The 20,725-nt window shown below is 38.2% G+C and overlaps 1 protein-coding gene across 3 annotated transcripts in view; it reads right to left on the reverse strand.

Moving 5' to 3' along the window:
• Window positions 1-5,073: 5,073 nt before the first annotated feature.
• ANKRD28 (ankyrin repeat domain 28) overlaps window positions 5,074-20,725 on the reverse strand; it is a 117,742-nt gene continuing 102,090 nt past the window's right edge. For 2 of the 3 annotated variants that reach the window (XM_062602045.1, XM_062602044.1), the window contains exons 19-28: window positions 19,396-19,483; window positions 18,867-18,984; window positions 18,053-18,272; window positions 16,572-16,659; window positions 16,392-16,475; window positions 15,731-15,876; window positions 15,489-15,571; window positions 15,272-15,354; window positions 12,949-13,040; window positions 5,074-7,090 (exon numbers count right to left, since the gene is read on the reverse strand). In XM_062602045.1, coding sequence (XP_062458029.1) covers window positions 6,804-7,090; window positions 12,949-13,040; window positions 15,272-15,354; window positions 15,489-15,571; window positions 15,731-15,876; window positions 16,392-16,475; window positions 16,572-16,659; window positions 18,053-18,272; window positions 18,867-18,984; window positions 19,396-19,483 — 1,289 coding nt within the window. In that variant the 3' untranslated portion in view covers window positions 5,074-6,803. Of the gene's footprint in view, window positions 7,091-8,774; window positions 8,872-12,948; window positions 13,041-15,271; window positions 15,355-15,488; window positions 15,572-15,730; window positions 15,877-16,391; window positions 16,476-16,571; window positions 16,660-18,052; window positions 18,273-18,866; window positions 18,985-19,395; window positions 19,484-20,725 lie in introns of all 3 variants that reach the window. The other variant, XR_009961444.1, reaches the window with a different exon arrangement.

Genomic DNA, 20,725 nt, shown 5'->3' on the forward strand with positions numbered 1-20,725 from the left:
CTTTCTGGCTACTTCAGACCTACCATCTAAAGTGAATACAAGAGCCAAGTGAAGAAAATAAGGTTTTCAGAACTGTCACAGGATCTGAACAGTGCTTAACCACCACTATGGCGTGCACACAGACTCAGTGGCTCAAAAGAGCCACCCCCTCCCTCCTCCTCCGTTTATGTAGGTTTTTAAAAAAGTGACAAATGCTATTCCTAAAAACCCCAAATATTCACAGGTTGAAGTGAGAGTTATATCACTCAATCAAGTTTTTAATGGTCAGCGAAGCTCTTCAGAGACCCACTGTACTCTCCTTCCTCCCTTCACTGGGAGGACAGGCATCAGCAACACAGGTCAGAAGTCAGAGACAATTGTTTAGTGGCACCCACAGCAGATCAAATGAATTCTTGGTAGAAAAGATGAGAAATGTTGAATTTGGGAAGTCAACAGATTCTTAGAAAGATTTTTAAGATTTCAGGAAAACCATGCAGACAGCTTGAATAACAAAGTTTGGCACAGGATGGGAAATACCTGCCAGGATGGGATGCAAATCCTTGGATTTTGCTTTAAAACTGTTTAAGGTATCGTATCTATTCTTTCAAAAACAACATCTGAGACCTCAGCGTCTTAAGCTTTCTGAACCAAGTCAACTCCTAGGTACAGTGAGAAGCAAGCCTGCATGTCTGTCACCTGACCAGGCTTGGAAGCTGGGGTTTGGTTTTTGTTCTGTTCTGAGTCTGAATAGCAGAATTTCTAGTTGCCTCCATTTCAATTTTAATGACAAAAAAGAATGTAAGGTGTTTTTCTCCTCTAAATATTGACTGGCACTAACAATATTAAGACAGCTTGAAAGGCTCTTTAGGTTCCATATTACTCAACTGTGTTTACGGTTACATGGTGAAATACTACAAGGTTCCTTTCCCAACCCTGAATATTGTTAAAACAAAGCTCCCTCCATTCCCTGTTTGGTTTATTCTCATGTAAATGAGCACACGGCACCAGAGAAATACAGGTGTCAGATACTGCTTTATTTGAAGACAAACAGACTATGATACCAGAATACGAGGATATTAGAGACTGGGATACCAGGTTGGGAAGAGTTGCAAGAAATCTTTAAGTCCTGCAAGCAGGGATACTCATCTTCTTTCCCTGTCAGGAGTGTTTGCTGCAACATGAGTTGTAGAGACAGGAAGCCCACAGCTTGAAAACTGTAGTCACATCTGTAACCATTTTTCCCCCAGGGAAAAGAAACGAGAACACTTGCAGTTTTCCTGGACTCTGGGTAACTGAACAACTGAAAGAAATGCTCTTTTCTAAGGCTGCCAGTTGGGTCTTTCTCTCGGTAGATACAATACATGGATCAAACAAGTGGCCTGGGTGGCATTTACCACATCCAGCCAGGCGTTTGCTTCTCCTGTTAAACACTAAAATGGATTTTGTGATAAGGCTTATAGAGCATTATACGTATTTTAAGAATCAGTTGTTTTGCCATTTCAAATTAATGCATGGTGATTCCTTTACACTTAACATGATTCAAAACATACGGATATGAGAAAACTGGAGTGAGAAAAGGACTCCAGAAAAAAGAAAAAAGCCACTGCTACCAGCTAACAACTCAGAGGCTTATATTGCATCTCTTCACATTTAAGGTCTCAGGTTTCAGTCTGTAAAGGAGACCCGGGATTTATAAATTCTTACATACAATGTTTTACTTCTTAATTTTTACAGCTTCAGATTTATAAAGAATTTTTTAATCCTAATCTGAAAGAATTCTTCTCCAACCATCCCATTAGCTTCTGCAGCAGATCAAAGGATTATGAGGAAGTTATCACAAATCATTGAGAGATTACTAAAAGAAGCAATAATTACCAGTCTTAGATTTAAGGGTTTGTATGAATTTGCTGGACCACCTTCAAGCATTTAAATACTTACTTTTTCTTGATATTAGAACAGATTTTGCTGAGTGCAAGACCAGATTTTGGCAGTGGTGGTAGAAGTTTACTTACGAAGAGATTAGAAAGGCACTTCTCTCCAAGGCTATTAGTCTGATTCCAGCCTGGACTGGATTACCAGGAATTACTGTTAGCAGGAATCCATGCTTTTTAACCAAAAGTATGATGCCATTTTTGGCGAAGCGGATACATACCATTGGCAGAGCCACAGAGCAAAATGGTAGGAGATGGGGAGACCGGTGGTTCTCCTGCTGGCTTCTCCTCCAGCTGCAGCCAGGGAGCTCCCTCGCCCACCATGTGGTACATCGAGCCAGAGAGCACATCCTCCAGAGCTGCTGTTTCCATCAACATTCACCCTCCTTTTAATTCAGGTTTCAGTCTTGAAGATGGGAACCTCACTGATCCAAGCGTGGAATTTCAGTAGTATGGGAACCCTCGACACATCCAGCCTTGTTAGAAGTGTTCAAGGATGAGGCACATCAAACAACTTCACACGATATATGCCAGACAGCAGTCCTTTGTAGTGTTCACTGTCGCTTACAATTCTTCTACAGGCTTATCCTCTCACCCAGTTATTGCATGATTAACAAAGTTCACCACAAACATACAGTAAAGAGGCTGAGCTACCAGAACAACACTTGTGTACATCTGCAACAGCCAGATTTAACATAAAACTAGAATATAAACGGAGTATGTTATTCTGGATTACTGCAGTAGTTGCCTTTAAATGGACATAATCTCTAGGCAAGGCAGGAAAGCCAGTCCCTCTCAAAACCAGAATTATTAGGTTGAAGAATCTGTAAGCATAAACTCATGCTCCTTTTCAGTCATCTTCCTTATAGATGCAGTAACAGCTTTGGCACCCTTAGTGCCCTTTGGGTAGATGTTAAAAGGAGCAAAATTTTGAAGTAATGTATTTTAAATATTAACTTTTTTTAACCAAACATTTATTAGATCTTTAGCCTAGTAGGCAAGTCAGAATTTTAAACAAGAAAATATGCAACCAGGAAAAAACCCAAACCAACCAATCACAACCAAGATCCAAGTTAAGAAGTGTGTATTTCTAGCTCTGATTGTTCCAAATACACATTTATTTTTGATATATCCGTGTGGCGAAGCAATAAGGAGTAACAGAAGGAAACACAAAGCAAGAGACACAGAGAGGTCAAGGTTTTAAGAGATTACAAGAAAAACCTTTTTGATCACATTCTTGGGGGGGGGGGGTTGGGGGGAGAGGCAGACTGATTGTTAGCTTTGAAAGCCAGGTTGGACGGGCCTTGGAACAACCTGGTCTACTGGAAGGTGTCCCTGTCTGTGGCAGGGGGTTGGAACTGGATGAGCTTTAAGATCCTTCCAACCCAGATCATTCTACGATTCTGTGATTTTAACAGTATCCTGTATTCATGCTACCACATAGTGACAGCTAGTGACAGCTCAGCCTAGGAGATTAATAGGCATTTTTTCCTGCAGAACACATCTTGAGAACTTAAAACCACATAAAGCATCCCACAAGTACACAGAAAGCTGAGCAGAGCTGGTTGTCCTCATTCCTGAAGTCCATGTGACTTCTGTGTTTTCAGGATAAAAAGGGTTTCTTTTATTCCAATGTACTGCTTCAGTGGTCCAGCCGAGGCTCACTGATCTCTCAGTGAAAATCCAAGAGACTGCTTGGATGAAGGCTGTGACTATCATGTGCCTATTCACTGGTACAAAAAGAGGAGGATTTCTTTTGGAAAGACTGAGGTTCCAGGATCACTTTCCAGAAATGAACAGCCCTCCACTGAGGTATGAACACCTTCTTTCCAAATGCAAACCCCTCACCAGCCACAGACAGCAGTGTTCTTGTTCCCGGGAACAAGGAACCTTCTGTTCCTTGACCTCTCATTAAGAAAGCTGTCTCCGACCACAGTAGCATGTTCTTTAAACAAGTAATGTTCCAGTTTCGGAGTAAGACCACATTCCAGTACTAGTCCCAATTATCACTTAACAAGGCACAATTACTGTCCTACCCGTGCTGCCAGGTAGTAATGGAAGGATTTTCTTTGTTCTCTTCTGGATTTAAATAGGAACAACCAAACACCTGCAAATTGCAATCTACAGCCTCACTATGTAAATTCTCATGATGAGATAGATGAGACATGAATCACAGAACTCTGAATTCCTAAATGGAGCATTAACAGTTTGTAGTAGGACAGATGTTTTGCTCTTTAGAAGTTCACTCACAAAACTTAAAAATAATGCAATTTAATGCAGTGAAAAAGTTTTCTTCCTCAAAAGGTGAGTAGCAATGAAAGGGAAAAGAGGCACAATTTCTGACTAAGAAAACAAAGGTGTTTGACAGCCCTGTTTCCTGTATGCCATACCCAAATCTCTTTAACTTTCACACCTCCATCATCCAGGCATACAGTGGATGTATGTAGCTCAGTCTCTGCTCCCCTGATAATGTTTCAAGTAAGGAGAGTCCCCTGCTATGAACTGCCCTGTGGCTACAAGCACCACACACTGAGGTAATGTCATCTTGAAGTCAAACAGAAATTAGTGCAGATAATAAAGGTATATTAATATCCCATTTTCTCAGTTTCTTTGGATCAACAAAAACTGGACAGTTTCATTAACAGAAACATTCAGTTACTACCATTTTAAATAACAGGCATGCTACCTGGCATTCGGAATCAGATTTTCCATAAGCGTATGAGGAAAATGGGTCTGCTTAGCCTTTGTATTTAAACAGATGCCGTGAATCTCAGGACAGACCAGTATGGAGTTTGAGTGCTGCCTGCATGCTCAGCTGAGGCACGTATGTCACTCCCACACTGCCCCATACTTGAAAGATTCAGAGGGAACAAAGTACAGAAATCACCATCTCCCCCAAGTCATCTAATTCTGCTCACAGACAAACACTGCAGTAGAACAATGAGCACAGGCACAAATGGCGAAGAAAGTGCTACTTAAAAGGAAGCCTAAAGGAATAATGATGTAACTGACATTTAAAATGCTTTAAATGTAAATAGCTCAGCTTCACTTTAGAATGAAAATGCTGGCAAAGCCTTTGTGAAGTAGATTTATAAATTGTAACAATTCAACAAAAAAGACTTCGTCATTAATGCTCTGTAGATACAAATAAATTATTCATTAGTAGAACTCACATTTGCATTTTATTATACACCGTAAAATATACAAGAATCTTGAAGTACTGAAAGAGTGCAGGTAAATACAGTATTCAAGCAGTCACTATTTCTATGTACATGCTCATTAATTCTTCAAAAACCCCTCAAAATTATCAAATAGATCAAAATATTGTCCCGTGTTTCCACACTATGTTCAGAAAACCAGCTGATAATTTACAATATCATGAAGATTTCCAGGTTCACAATACAAAAAGGATAAAAAGGAAATTGGAATCAGTTTGTAGTAATTTATTTGTACTTTACCAGGACATGCAAGGATTCCTTGCATGTACACAGACAAAGTCACTTGAAAAGTAACAGTTATAGTTAAAGCAGAGCCAAATAAAGTAAATATTCATATTTAACAGACAAAACTTGAGCTTACTCATGTCAGTTTTTTCATTCTTCAGGCAATTAAAAACCCCACAGTAGTCTGTTATAAATTAAAAAAAAATAAAAATCTCTGGGCACATCTGAACTACCTTACAGGGACCTGTTTCTGCTGTCTGCTTTCTAAATGGAGCACAACAAAGATACACAGCTCTTCCCACAGACCAGACACGGTACTTTATCCTCTAATAGGGAAATATACTTTTAAATTCACCTCCCCCACCCCTGTAACTCCAGGATAAGAAAACAAAAAAAGTGACAGGGATATAAAATTTTAACCTTAGACATGAATTTCTGATGGGAGGATTGGACTAATTATTGAAAAGAACTCCCAGTCGCAGCAGGGTTATTGAGACATTGCAATTTTTATGTAGGTTCAGGATTTCCAGGTTACTCGTGTAGTTTTAAATTAAAAAAAAATAATAATCTCAATCCAAACCCCAGAAATGAAAAAACAAAAAGAAGTCTAAAACTGTGCAACAATTACCGCTCCCCTCCCACCGCTCCCACCCCTCCCCTTGCTTATTTCACTGTACATGCTTCACCCTGACTTCACCTTGTTAGCTGGTTTAAATTTAGTATTATAAAAGTATGACAAGTTTGTTTTCATTTCACCTAAACAAAAAAGAAAATAAAACTTAAAAGCACGTCTGCTTTCTTTCATGGTACATTTAATAGTGTCGGAAGGCTTTCAGATGATTAAAAAAAAAATAAATCAACATTTAAAACCAAATCTAAACTTCTTTTCCAGAAGTAATTAAGGTTTGGTTGAAACAACTTCTCAAATAACCTATTCCAGTTTTCACAAAAACTTAAAAACAAAAAAATCTTTTAAGTTATTTGGTCCTTTGGCAATTTGCAGCACAAACAATGCCTCCTGTACCAAACTCATTTATTGCCTTCAAAATGGTTTGAGTTTCATTGATAATATTTCAATCTAGCATCCTTTGCGTTGTACAACAGTGTCATTCATTTACATCAAGTAGGGTGCCCAGTCTGCAGAAATTACTCCCGGCACCAGAAACAGAATGGTAGAATACAGTTAAATAAACAGTTTTGACATTCTTTTTTTTTTTTTTTTTGCCATGGATTCCAAGTACTTATTCAAGAATTTCTGCTTCTTCTGCAAAATAAGCTCTTAAAAATCCTCCTAGAGTCTCACAGATATTTTCTTAATATGCAACCACATAAAAAACATCTTCTCAAAGGTCTGTCCTCTTTTTGTATTCAGACACTGATAGCTTTATGACAGCACAAGTCTGACCTTCCAGCGTGACAGTGAACTCTTCAGACCTACAAAACACAGCTTCTAATAGGTCTCAGAATCTGAGTCATTGAGTTCGTCCTCTTCTGTGTATGGATAGCCACCTTCCCTGCCAATGTTGTTGAAAGTACAGTATGAGCTATGGTCACTCCTCATGATGGGCAAGGAATCGAAGGTGACAGTTTTTGAGGTGTTGGTGTAATGATTAATGGCATTGAACGTAAGGGAAGGTAATGTACTGCTCGATGAAACAGGCATCATCGTGGCCAGAATGAGTGCGAGACAGTCAGCCACATCCTTATTGGGCGCACAGGCCAAAGCTGGTGTGTAACCTAGGAAGTCAAGAGAAAACAAAACCTTCATTTAAAATGAGGACAATGTAAAAGTTTCCCCAAGATCATGTCATCTTTCAGCTGCAAAAGTATTTTATATCACTTAGTTCTGCACTGCTTTTTAAAAAAATAAAACAGAACCACCATCAAATTAAATGTATTATCAATTAGAGTTTTTTAACTTTCAGTGACAAAACCAACCCAGGAGTTAGTGGGTTTTGTTAAGCGCAATCAGACACTCCAGGACAGCCAGAAAAGCCTGGCTATGAAAATGGTGAGGCAGTCACCTGGCTGGGGAGAGGCAGCTAAAGGCAACCAGGAGTGATGGGTGAAGGCATTCACTAGAGAGCCGCTGCAGAAACTGCAGTTCAACATGTCAGGGACTTCTTCATCCAGAAGCTTCCACATTCACCACTAACGGTTATATTAATAAGACTGGCCTATCTCAGTAACAAGCTGGTTAAAGCATCAGGCCAGTTAACTGAAAAGGCAAAGTGCCCAGTTTCAGCCAACCTATACTTGATTGCATTATATAGTAATATAAACTATAAACCTAGGGTCTAATGTCTATTTGAGGGATATCAATAAAGAAATCCACAGAAGTCTAAGAAATGTCAGCTGGACTAGCAGCAGCAGGCTACAACTTGCAGAGAGAAACTACTTGATGGTCCAACCGGTGTGGCCAAATTCCTGCCAGGCAACGCTACTGTGACAAGCCCCATATGCAGAGGGGGCTCAGCTGTGGAATGATTTGCAGTCAGGTTATGTAATTGAAGTTTCTTCTGGGCAACTGTGCCTCTAACAGTCCCCCAACATTTCTCTTTTTGCAGCTTCCCCCTTTGCTACCTACTTCCTTCTACTACTAAATGTCAGGAAAATCGCTTCCAATTCTCAGTGGAGATCCTTGCATTGCTCCTGTCTCTGGCTTTATGGCTTACCATTCAGCAAGGCACCTGAGGATTAGTTTTGGCACATGTCTTAGGGTATATCTGCAACGCTGAGGCACTGCAGTTGGCGGTGACAATAGCAGCTCTAGAAGCAGGGCAATCACATAAGTACAACCACACATAACAGCTGATTCTGCTGCCAAGACCCACACAGAAGTGGGTGGCCAGATCACCATGTAGCACCCTTGCTGTACCTCTCACCTCACGTGGTAAGATTTGCCCACTTTGAGCTGAACAGAAGGACTCACACTTGGGTACATTTGGGAGTAAACTCCTGCACCACCCGCAGTCCACAATTTAGAGGTGGTTAAACGTCCAGGTAAAAGGCACACAAGTCATTTAAAATAATATGTGGCTTTAAAGCAAACCGCAGGATGGACCTCTATCCAGATCTTAGGAAGGCATGGAAAATGAGGCAGTGCCCGTTCTACCACAAGCATTTCGACTGCTAAGGAATCATCTTTATTGCAGAAGTAAATCCAGGCCAAGTTTTAGGATAGAGCCCATGAGTAGTCACTGTGTCGTACAACTGCACAGAAGTTTTAAACCAGTAGGCACATTATGCGAAATAACTGTAGATGCAAATTGAGAAATGGCAAGCAAGGACAATCTTGCAGTTGATTATTTGCTCAGGACAGACCTTGTGCTTGATGCTCGGAACAGAGTAAGAAACAGTCCCTGCCCACAGGAGCATACAGTCCAAGGAAACACACGGGTATGTCAAGCACAAAACGCACCAGCTGACCATGCGATAGGGCCGTACAGAAGTGCAGCGCAGCAGATGTTTTCATTGTTAGTAAGGTATCACAGCACTTAAACAGCTCAGTTAACAGTCTGCAGAAGAGACACATTTTGAGAGGATTCAGAAGCAAGGGCCAGCGCTCACTACATGTGGGTGAAAACTGCATTTCAGGCACGTAAGGCACAACAGAAGGCTCAGAATTGATATTCATATGCATACAATATCTACAGTTGCTGGAGGTTGTACGAAGGTAAGATGACACACAAAGTTTATTCAAGCTGGCCATATTCAACACCATTTCTTTCACTAATGTGATTTGATAAAAGTTCAAAGAAGAAAAACAAGCAGTTATCTGCTACCTTTTCGGGTTTTTTGGTTTGGTTCCACTCCAGTCTGGGTCATGTCATTCCCCTCCCCTTTTTTTAAAAGACTGCGTCTTGCTAAGATCTCAAATACTCACAGTTATGCTCATTCTAGAACAGAGCACCACAGTTCATCATAAAAAACATTAAAGGCCAACATAAAGACTAAACAGATTACTTGTTTCTGTTAAACGTTCTCCAAAACCAATGTTCATACTAATATTTGATGGTAGGTCTTAAGCTCCTGGCTTTCATTAAGTAGGAATGAAATATCACAGTTTTATTATTGCCTTAAGTAACTGCTTGCACCATGAAAGACTGACATCTGCATCCTCCACCACTTTATTTTAGTCTATGTTATTTTAAAATGATAAGAACAAATTATATTTTTATCTCTCTTAACTGCAAAGTGCTCATTTATACTTCAGGACAACAGTAGGTGTAAATACTTAAGATGCTGGTAAAGGTACCAGCTCCAGTTAGATACTCTTCCTCAGTTCTCATACAAAGCTCCCCACAATCCGTACTTGTAGATGGGGCGATAGAAGCAGTGAGGTGAAGCAGCTACCTCGCCCAACAGAGAACAGAGCCTGCGTGATGGACACTGCCTTAACAGCAGGGCTCCCCCAGCCCAGACTCAGAGCTGCTCCCTCCCTGGGGGCCTGAAAGGTTCCATGAAGGCGCCCACAGGAAAATCAGAGGGTTATTAATGTGGTTAGTGCAAAGACAGCTCTCAAGATAAAATGAATGAAGTCTCGCACTTGGGAAAGAGAAGAAAGTCATCTGAGGCATGAGTAATCTCATAAGCATTTACAAGAAAAATTCCTTCCAGAAATCTGGAGATCTCCAACATAAACCAGAATATGAGTAAAGGAAGGACTGGATTCTTTTCCAGGGGAAAAAATAGTAAAAATGCCCCCCCTTTTTTCTTAAAAAAGCTTGAAAGGCTTTTCACTGTAATGATGAATCTAGAAAATAAGAGAAACCTCTGTGCTATGTAATTCTCTGGAGTTGTAGAGAATGCCTCCTTCTCACTGCTGTGGTACATGTTAATATGACAACTAAAAGACAGATTGTAGCAGGAAATGCAGCTGGCCTAGTAAGTTAAATAGCAAAGGAAAAACCCAAAACAGACAAAAAAATGGAAAGTTGGTTAAGTGACCAAAAAAAACCAACCCAACCCTTCAGGTGGTATCAAATGAAACAAGAAGTTAGTAATCTCTTTTAAGACAGGCAAACTTGCATAAATAATTCAAACTCAATGCAATTTTTTTAGATGTGGGTCACGGCAAAATTCCATCATGACAGGTTTGGAAACATGGGAAAAGAACTGAAAGATCTGAGTGAGAACTGCTACTGATGTCACTCCCCCCAAAATGCATGAATTGTACTCTTAAACCTTAATAACACCATTATTATTAATTATTTTAATATCACAGTTTCTCCAAGGCAGGTATAACAACAGCCCATCGGTACCCTTTTGGGTCCTTGAAATGCCCTCTCCTGTGACAGTCCATGGCAAGGCTGCATGAAGCCTCTGGACCAGTCACAATAGGGTGCTTCTGCCACTCCTTCCCAGTCAGGCTGATTTCAGCCTACCGTACAGTCAACTCTTGGGATCCTCTTGTCACTCCAGAAATGCAAGAGGTTCTGCCCCTTGACAGCTTGATGGCATCAGGGTACACTGTGCACCGGTATCTACTAGAGCCTTATATTCCTGTGGGACTGATGTGCCAGGCCATCTGATCCACACAGTCCAGTAAATCCGGTTGTCCCTCTCCTCCACCTGCCTGGAGGCAGGAGCCCTCTAGTCCTGGTCACAGCATTTTCCATTTACTTCTTCACACTTCTTTCTATAGGATCAGCCCTTCTACTCCCTCTGGGGAACTGCCCACTGGAGCAGCAATCTTCTTGGAAGAACCCCCTTTTGTAATTGTGTTTCCTTGCAACTCATGTACTCGTGTCTCTAGAGCTAAGGCAGATTTTCCATCCCACTTCCTCATGTCTGCTCTGTGGGCATGCAGGTAAAATCACAGGGTACCCCATGGTCTGTACCTTCTATACCCTCTTAAGAAGGTCTCTATATCCTCTTAAGAATAGCTAAAATATTCAAAAGTGTTTATTTCTTCAGTCTGCTTTGCTAAACACAAAGCTTTCACCACTAATCATATTTCTTTTCCACTAAAATAAAAGTTTATCCTATATTTTTACTTTATGAGAACTGAATAAATTAATGGGTTTTGTTTTGTTTTTAGAAACACACTCCAGCAGTAGATGGTAAAATCCAAGATAGGCAGACCTAAAGCAGAACCTGCCTATCACTACTGCCAGGTTTTCCAACAAATGTAAAAAGTACAACTATGGAAAATCAAGAAGACTTTTGCAAGAGGTTTTGCAAGCCCACGGGCTTACTAATAATACTTACAAGAATTAGGAAATAAAATTAGTGACAGATGAACATTTCCCTTGCCCTCTCACAACTTAAAGTATCCATCACTTTGCACACACTGTACTTCAAGCTGGCACGTTCATCCAACAGAAAAAGAATTCATTATGAATATTGTCAAGGATACTTAAAATGTTACAAACAAAGCAATTGCTATTAGAAAGAAAACCATAGTGAGGAACAAGATCAGGCAGCACTCAGTTACTTTAAAACATGAGCAGAAGTCTTAACATGTTGCAGTTACACTCCCAGGCTGCCAGAGAACCGTGACTTTTATACAAGCTTCAGTTAGCATACTGTGATGAGAAACAGAATCAAAAGATAGGTCTCCCAATCTTTTCATTTTAGGGAGTTTCACTTAGCAGTTACCCATGACCACTATTTTAGGCAAGGAATGATCTTTGTATCACCCATATCACTTTAAGCAGTGTAATCCCAGAAACAAAGTCACAGTAAACATTAAGAAAGCAAAAATTTTCCAAACTGGAAATACAATTAGAACTATTAATTAGGTACATCCCAACCCGATCCAAAAAACCCCAATAAACAACAAACCAAAAAACCCAAACAAAAAATCCCACAGCAAATCAACAAAAACAATTCCCAAACCAATCCCCAATCCCAACAAACCAATAACCAACCAAACAAAAAAAACCCCAACCAACAAGCAAGAACATTCCCTCTCCACCCTCAAATCCCAGCTACTGCTTTCATTTAGGCCCCATTGGGGTATGGTGTAAAAGCAGGAGCTCTTGAATGCTTTTAAAAACACAGCTTTGGAGGAGCACAGATGTCTTACAAGAAAATATGCAAATAAGAAGTCAGTAGTTCTAATTTTCTTTTTGTTCTTACAAGGGGTAGGATTTACTCTCTGTGAGAAAGCAGTTACTTTTTCCTACGTCTATGTACCAAAATACACTGAAGAGCCAGAAGCTTGAGACCAGTAACTGAGCTCTGTAATTTGTACTTGCTTTTAAAAGACAACACCAGTGTACCTACCATGACAAAATGAATGGCAATTCAATCCAGATTCTTAATAGCTGAAAGTTATGTTTTACTTTAAGCATTACTCAATGGTTCTTCTGACCATTCCCAGTATGCCAAAGCCAGTGTATTTATAGGGCATACATATTAACTACAAATGCAAACCAAGTATTTCTGTGCTGTGACCTGCATTGTTCTGAAAGTTTTCACTCTCCTTACACTTCTACTGCTTTGCTAAAATGACCCATCACCAGCACATTTCTGTCCTATGGGTGAATGCACTGCAAGGCTCACGTGAAATTTCCAAAAGGTTATTGCTTCCCAGCGAGCTGAGTTTAAGATTACTGTTCCTTATGAGGAAATTAAGTTTTTCTTACCATTTTCATCGACAGCAAGTACACTTGCTCCCTTCCCTAAAAGCTCTTGAACTACAACCGTTAGTCCATTCCGAGCAGCAACATGCAGAGGTCTGTGAAGACAAGCAAACTCTTATATAAACCTTAGAACAAGATATTAAGTAAGATAGGTAGCTTGCATCTACTTAAATAAATATTAAAGTATTTATACTTGTATGTTATTTACACATTATATAAATATGGTAGATATAACAATTAGAACAGGAAAACCAGCAAAACGCTTCTCACTGCCAAGGAGCTCTACAGTAACAATTGTGCACTTTCTTCTTTTTATGGCACCACACAGTGGGGAAGTAGCTACTAAAAAAGACCTGTCTGCTTGTGAAATGTATCGTGTTAAGACCCTACTGTTGATAAATCCTGAACTCTTGTAATAGATATTGTCACATCTGAGAGTTACTGTGCATCACCGGCAATAATCATTAGCATGCTAACAGCAGAGTTGTAGTCATATTTTATTGCACATATATGCTTTTAAGAGAATGCAGAAGTATTTAATCTTCCGTTTAGAAACTACTATATTCCATTGTGACTGAGATTAAAAAAAAATATTTTAAGTGTAATGCAAGAAGCAAGAAAAGCAGATTACTTTTAGAAACCTGAAACTGTTAACCGTAACTCCATTTTACAGTGACTTGATCCATCAAGGAAAGTATAGCTTTACCTCCAGTATTATAATTGTATCTTTTTCAAATGCAGCAGTTTTTCAGCAGTGGTTCCCACTGATTTAAAACCCTACCACCATTCAGCAGGAACAGAATAATCAGCTTACTTCCCTTCTGCTTTATAGTGCTCCTCATTCACTTCAAGATTCTTAAAATTGCTTGAACTAACTGTGACCCATATTTTGATTTGGAAACAAGTGACTCAGACCAGAAATGCAAAAGATACAAATAAGGGCAGTGGTATCTACGGTGCTTATATTCAAGTATTAAAATTCAAGAACCACTGCACACCAGATATACTGAAAAATGTACTGTAATTAAAACAATTTTAATATAGAGGCAGTTTTAATGCCTATCTTGCCACAAAGGACATTGTTTAAGATGATTAGAAAGTCAGTTTAATTACTAAAACACATCTGTTAAACCAGTAATATTTTAAACAACTGTTAAAATCTTGCAATTTATATGAACATTTCATGGAGGTGTGAATATGTACCTATTTTTCCCCATGACATCCCTTGATCAGACTACATGAGCCAAGGCATGTGGGTGGAATTACATGAGCCTGCAGTAGCATACTTTCCCACCTCTGTTCCCATCTCATTATTGCTTTCTCTTCTCTGAATCTCACTTAGAGCCAGAAATGAGGCAATCAATCCCCTTCCTGCTTTCTGGTTATTTCATGCTGCTTGAGGTATGTTACGGGGAGCAGCAAGAGCAGAGGAAGAAGTCTTTAACTCCTTAGCTCAAGCTAATTTCTGAGAATAGTTGGAAGAACTGTGGGAGTTGACACATTCCAGAAGTGATGTAAGGCCAGAAAGATACATGAGTTACTTGTTCCAGTAATAATAAATTACTGTTTATTATTTCTAAATGATAGCATTATTATAGCAGTCTAACAACTCATGTACATAACTCAACTACATATCAAGTGTCAAATACTGCCTGTAACACAAACACATTCTTTAAAAGGAAAAAGAATGCAGTTATTTTAATAGCTCATCCTGACATATATTCCTTAGTATGACATACGACTATGTTTTTAAATTTTCTTTATGATTGTGCTAACAAAATAGGCTTAATTCTACTTGAGAGAACGTCAAGAAATGTTAAGAATACTGTATTATCTGTAATATTGAACAGAAAATAGTCTTTCATCGTAGTAGGAACAGGTGTCTTTTGCTATCAGAAAGAATGCTGAAGAATAAAAGCATACTTCATCTAGATTTTTTTGTTTTAATTAGCTACCTTTGAAGAGCAATTCTTAGTTTGCCTTGAACAACTTGCAAACTGAAATGAGTTTTAACTGAAAAAATGCAATAGTTTATAAACCAGGAAAATACTGGTTTACAGGGGGTCTCAGTGGATCACATTAATTCCACACAGGATTCCCTGAGTCACAATGCTGTAAGATTTATTTATTGTACCTTTCATCCAGCTAAAACTAGAACTTTAAGTATGAGCAAAACACTTTTATTTCAAGTCGGTTCAACTCTTGGTACTTATTAAGCAATTAAAATTCAACCAATATGGAAAAAAATCTGAAAAATCTCCTTCCTCTATGAACAAGACACACCCCAAAAACTCATCTGCAAACCACACTCACTGCTGATACGTACGTTTGCAAGGCTGCATTGGTGGCATTGATGAGGTTCCTATCCGTAATCTTCTCCAGTATTAACAAGGCACTAGTTTCATGACCCTTAATACAGAACAAACATCTGTCATATAACAAATACTCTTCAAAAATTGCTTTGGATGCCTTTTAACATTAACAAGTTATTATTTGCAAATAGTGCTCAATAACATTCAGCACTAGTAAGACTACATACACACCTTGCTGCAAGCCAAATGGAGTGCTGTGTTCTTAGAACTGTCTTGCAAAGTCAGATCAGCCTTAGCACTGCTAACCAGCACCTCTGGGGAAATAAAAGATCTTCCTTAATGTCTTATGTTTGTGCAAAATGAAAACATAATTTTGACAAAATACAGCCACAAGAACACTAACTATAAGGCAATTTTACCCACAGCAAGCTTAACAAACATAAGAGCAGAAATACATAAATCTTTCTCTTTACCAACTGTATTCGTCTGTCCATTTTCTGCAGCCATCATTAAAGGTGTTTTCCCAGAAGAATCTACAGCATTTACTTGAGCATTGTGGCTGAGCAGAAGCTGTAGACACTCAACATGATCTGTAAAAGCTGCTGCATGAAGAGGAGTTCTACAACAGATCAAAAGACAATATGGCCATGTTCAGCCATGCTTTCTACTGTATTTAAAGTGGCATCCTGACTGTCATCCTGCAGATACAAAAGACTGGGCATTCCCTCCCACTGATCTTTGAAGTCAGTATTGCCTAAACTGTGACTGCTGCCTTCAGAAAGTCATCTTCAAGTTCCAAATAATTCCTGTATGTAGTTTATAACATAGATACAGAGACAGATAGAGCTTGATTCAGAAAAATAAAATATATGTAAGATACTCCCTACCAAGTGATACAATTTAACATGCTCAACCTTGCCTATTCCAGCCCAAACCAGCATAGTCATAAAAAGCCAATTCAAGTTTATTGAATCAGAACAGGATTTTTAAAAATCTAAAATTTATTTCTAGCATAGAATAAAAAGAACATCTTCAAAAGATAAAAACAGGGAAGAGGGAGTTAACTTAAGTAACAAATATACCCCCCCCCGCATTATTACAGAATATTCTTTCACTGTGCATTTACACTCTTACCTTCCTTTTGAATCTGTTGAATTTACAACACCAGCACCTAGTGTATCAATTAACATTTCTGCAGCACCTTCATTGTCATTTATCCTACAATGAATTAAACAGGCTGTTATTTACAGAATGATAAATCTTTTGTTAAATAAGGTAATGAAATCAATAAAGAATAATTTTGCACTTCCTTACACAGCACAATGCAATGGACTGAAAGAATTTCCTTCCATTTTCTGGAAAATTTCTTGTTCCAGGAGGAGTTCTACACAGCTGTCGTGACCTAAAGCAAATAGAAGAGTTAGGTATCAAAATCAAGGAAAGGTCTATTTATGGATTACAACAAAAATTATGTATCTAAATCAGATTAAGCAGTATTTTATTTGAAAGCTTCAAAGACACACTCTTTGTATTTGATAGGACTATATTTAGGAATGAAGGCGTTTTTAGAATCCTGAAAATCAAACTAACGTTTAACACTGTAAACTTTGTGAAATTTAGAAGAGATGTCATGCTGTCTGAAGAACATCCAGAACACTAAATTTAGTTCTTTACATGTCCACATTTCCAACTCTTCTGTACATTCATCACTTAGTCTTCATGAAAACATCTCCACTATTTGAGGTTTAGTTTTGTTCCAATGTCTTGCTCAACAGAAAGAAAGACCAAGTTGATAGTCATGACAAAAGCTTGAGAAGAACACATTCTACCTATCATACAATTATTTGCAAAATTCTATAGCCTGCTTCTGTACAGGTCACTAATGATTGTAACTGTTTGATCTTCGATGCATATATGCAGAGAATCTTAGTTCAACATTCACTGAAGTCTGAAGATTTGCATTTTCACAAGTCCTGTCAAAGTTTCATTCCGCAAATCAAGCATATTTCAGTTCTGTTTTATTCAGACACTGGCCACTCAAATGGACCAAGCTGAGTTTAATTTAATGAATGTAAAAAAGAGATGTTATTCTAGTTCAAATTATCATTGCATTATGCAATTGCTTCAGCTGTGAAGACAGTTTAGTTAGTTATTAACTTAAAAAAAATGGGTAAAATGAAGCTCTAAACCATTACTTCTTGATCTATCATGTGACTCAGGGGTGAAATAAATGAGAACCTCTATTATGTTGGAAATGAACACAGAACAAAATCTTAAGCAAAGGAGCTGAATAAATTTCCTACCTTTTAAAGCCTGCCTCATCCCCATATTCATGAAAAGTATCAGTGCAAAAAAAGATCAGTGAAGAAAAAAATAAATTTTATTCAATCACTTCCATTACTTTGGCTTCTTGTGCCTATCTAGACTGATTTGAAGCAAGTTTAAAAAAAGATTTAATCTGAAACCATTCCTTCCATGACTGTGAAGGTAACTTTCGGGGGGATGTGTGACACTTCTATTCACAGGTACTATGCTGAATTTCTTGAAAGACCCCTTGAGGCATAAAACTGAAAAGGCAGTTCATAACAAAAATGCAGTACAAAAATAAACACCTCGTATTATGGATTAGATGTTAATTCATTCCCCCTCAAGATATCATGTCTGTCATCTTGTCACATTGACTAATATAAACTGGAAGACGAATGATTTTATGTTGCTTTTGTAAGTAGTAATAATTTCTATCTCAATATCAATGAACACATTTAGACCTGTACTTGAACTTGAATGCATCTTACCATTATAGCAGGCCCAATGCAGTGATGTATAGCCGTGATTGTCTGCTATTGCAGGTACTGCATCGGCTGATGCAGCTGACTGCAGGAGAGCTCCTAGAACACCTATATGTCCACATGCAGCTGACAAATGTATAGGGGTTCGTCCCCTACAGTCTCGCAATAAGGACTTAGCACCATGTTGAAGCAATGCTTCCACACACTCCTCGTGCCCAGTAACTGCCTGCGAGAGACAGACAGGTAATAGCAAGTTTGCAAATATTCATAAGAGCAACAGTGTGTAACTAAAGCAAGAAATGTCAGGCAATTTCTTACATTTTTAAGTAATGACAAAATAAGCACAGTTATATTTTTTATTCCTGGAAACAGCCATTCTGTTGGAAAAATAGCAATGTATTATAATATTGATGATAGAATAATTTCTTGCAATAATACTGAATGAACTGCTAATCTCCAGGGCTCATTCAATTCTCTTATCTGGCAGACACTATAAACAACCAGTACTAGCATATGGCATGCATCATCCTTTTCTTCCTCCTGTTAACACTAGCCCCCACCCCATAACAAGCTGTACTCTTGTGACCTCTCCAGTCAACACTTTACAGCAAGATTAAGAGACTCTATGAGTCCAAACCAATTCTGAGGGTATGTAGCAAACAGGCAAAAGCCAGACTTTCGAAAGCAACTAAAAAGACAATTAAAAACGAAGAACAGCAAGATGAGAATAATGATAAATTCACTAACACTACATATTAAGTCCTTATTTTAAATGAATATGTGTAAAACTGGAAATGACAGAAAAGGAATATTCTCTTACCCCTCTGTGTAATGCTGTCCTTCCCCACTTATCTTTGGCATCTACATTTGCTCCTTTGTTGAGGAGTGAATAAACGCAGTCAGTGTGCCCATTGAGAACTGACAACATCAGAGGAGTCCTAAGCAGAGAGTAAAAATAGCACAGTTACTATCCTTCTGGTCAATTTATATTATCAATTATCTTCTCTAGCACTAACTTCACTCCAAGAACGACACTTGTATTTCCTTTTTAGATTCCAGAAAATAAATATCCCTCTATCAGAAGGCCTGATTAAGGTACTAGAATCCATTTTTCCAGCATCTGGGTAATAAGACACATTTTAGTTTCCTCTCAACTGAACATTTTTCACCAACAATATTATGCTTATTGCAAAATACAAAACCACATTTATCCTAGTTGAAATATCTATTTATGAAGTATCTATTTATTAAAGTAATAAATTAAAAACCACCAATGTAAAATGTTTATGTTTTCCTTTTATAAAATGCAGTAAATTGTGAAGAACAGAATGTGTACAGTTTAAACTCACTGTCCATTTCCATCTTGAATGTCCACTGCATTCTGTGGTTCTGCATTTCCTATCAATAGCCGCAAACATTCTGAATGACCATTGGTAGCTGTAAAACATCATAAAAATACAAGTTTTATATTAATTGCTTTTGAGTAAACAGCTCAAACAGAATGGCAACCTGCTTTGAGTAAAGCCCGTTACCTTGACAATGCACTGTACAGCTTTACCATTGTTACAACTTCAATTTACAAAACAAAAACAAAAAAGAAAGAGATGAACACCAGAAAATGATTTCAGAAATCTGGCATTCTCAACTGTATAGTATTAAAAGTAATTAATTCCAGCTGTCAACTGCTAACAGGTATTTGTTTTTTTACACATAAATGAAGTTGCATACATTAACCATAATTAGAATATATGCTTATACAACATCCACAAGAAGGAGTAATTAAATACAGTAATTAGCATAACTTTTGCTTGTTTTAAGGCACAGGTAAACACATAGCTAGTCAATCATACACAGATTCTGTTAGTGAGTGTAGCATCTGCATAGTTATGAAATATTAACTGAAACCACATTTAGAAAGAGGGGAAGGAAATGTAATGCACAGAAGTAATTAACCCAGCAGTTAAAAAAAAAAGGGAAAAGAAAAGAAACTAAGAATTGAGAAATCACATTTAAATGCAACTCATGGAAGATAAATGATTGCTTGTTGGAGGGGAAATTATTTCTGACATACAGCTGCTGTATTCAGTCCACGTAACAGTGACAATTCACGCTTCTCTAGCTGACAGAAATGCTAACAGAAGTTAGGAGAGGCTAAATCAAATAGAAAAAAACAGCTTGTACTCATGGACAATAAATTAAGTGGTTAGAATGATGATGTTTTGTACATAATGCTCTTTTTACTGCCACATTTCTGAAACACTGTAACTAAAAATATCAATTTAAATAAGCCTTTTTTCAAAGACAGGGAAAAAAAGACTATATCATGAATGCCAGACTTTGAGAAAAATAGGCTTATACACATTTTCTAGGAAACCCAGCAAAAAAATATTGCAAAGGATTGCTGTTATTTTGAAAACACTCAGCAGTCATTTAAATCCTTGGAAAAAACCCAAAGAACAGTTTTCATGTCTCTTCTCAAACTGGCAAAATTCTCCAAGACTCCAGTCATATTTAGAAGCATTTTACTGCCAAGACAGGCAACACAATTCACATACCTAAATTTGGGCCTACAGTTTGGGCTGCGCAAAAGATGAGGAAAAGGAACATGTCACTGGGACCTGTCAGCACAGCTAGCCTAACTAGCTGAATTAGCAAGAACAATGCACCCTTCCAGAGAGC

The sequence above is a fragment of the Pezoporus occidentalis genome, unplaced genomic scaffold (assembly GCF_034315485.1).
Source record: "Pezoporus occidentalis ecotype Australia unplaced genomic scaffold, CSIRO_AGI_Poc_V1 ctg75, whole genome shotgun sequence".
NCBI classification, from domain to species: Eukaryota; Metazoa; Chordata; class Aves; order Psittaciformes; family Psittacidae; genus Pezoporus; species Pezoporus occidentalis.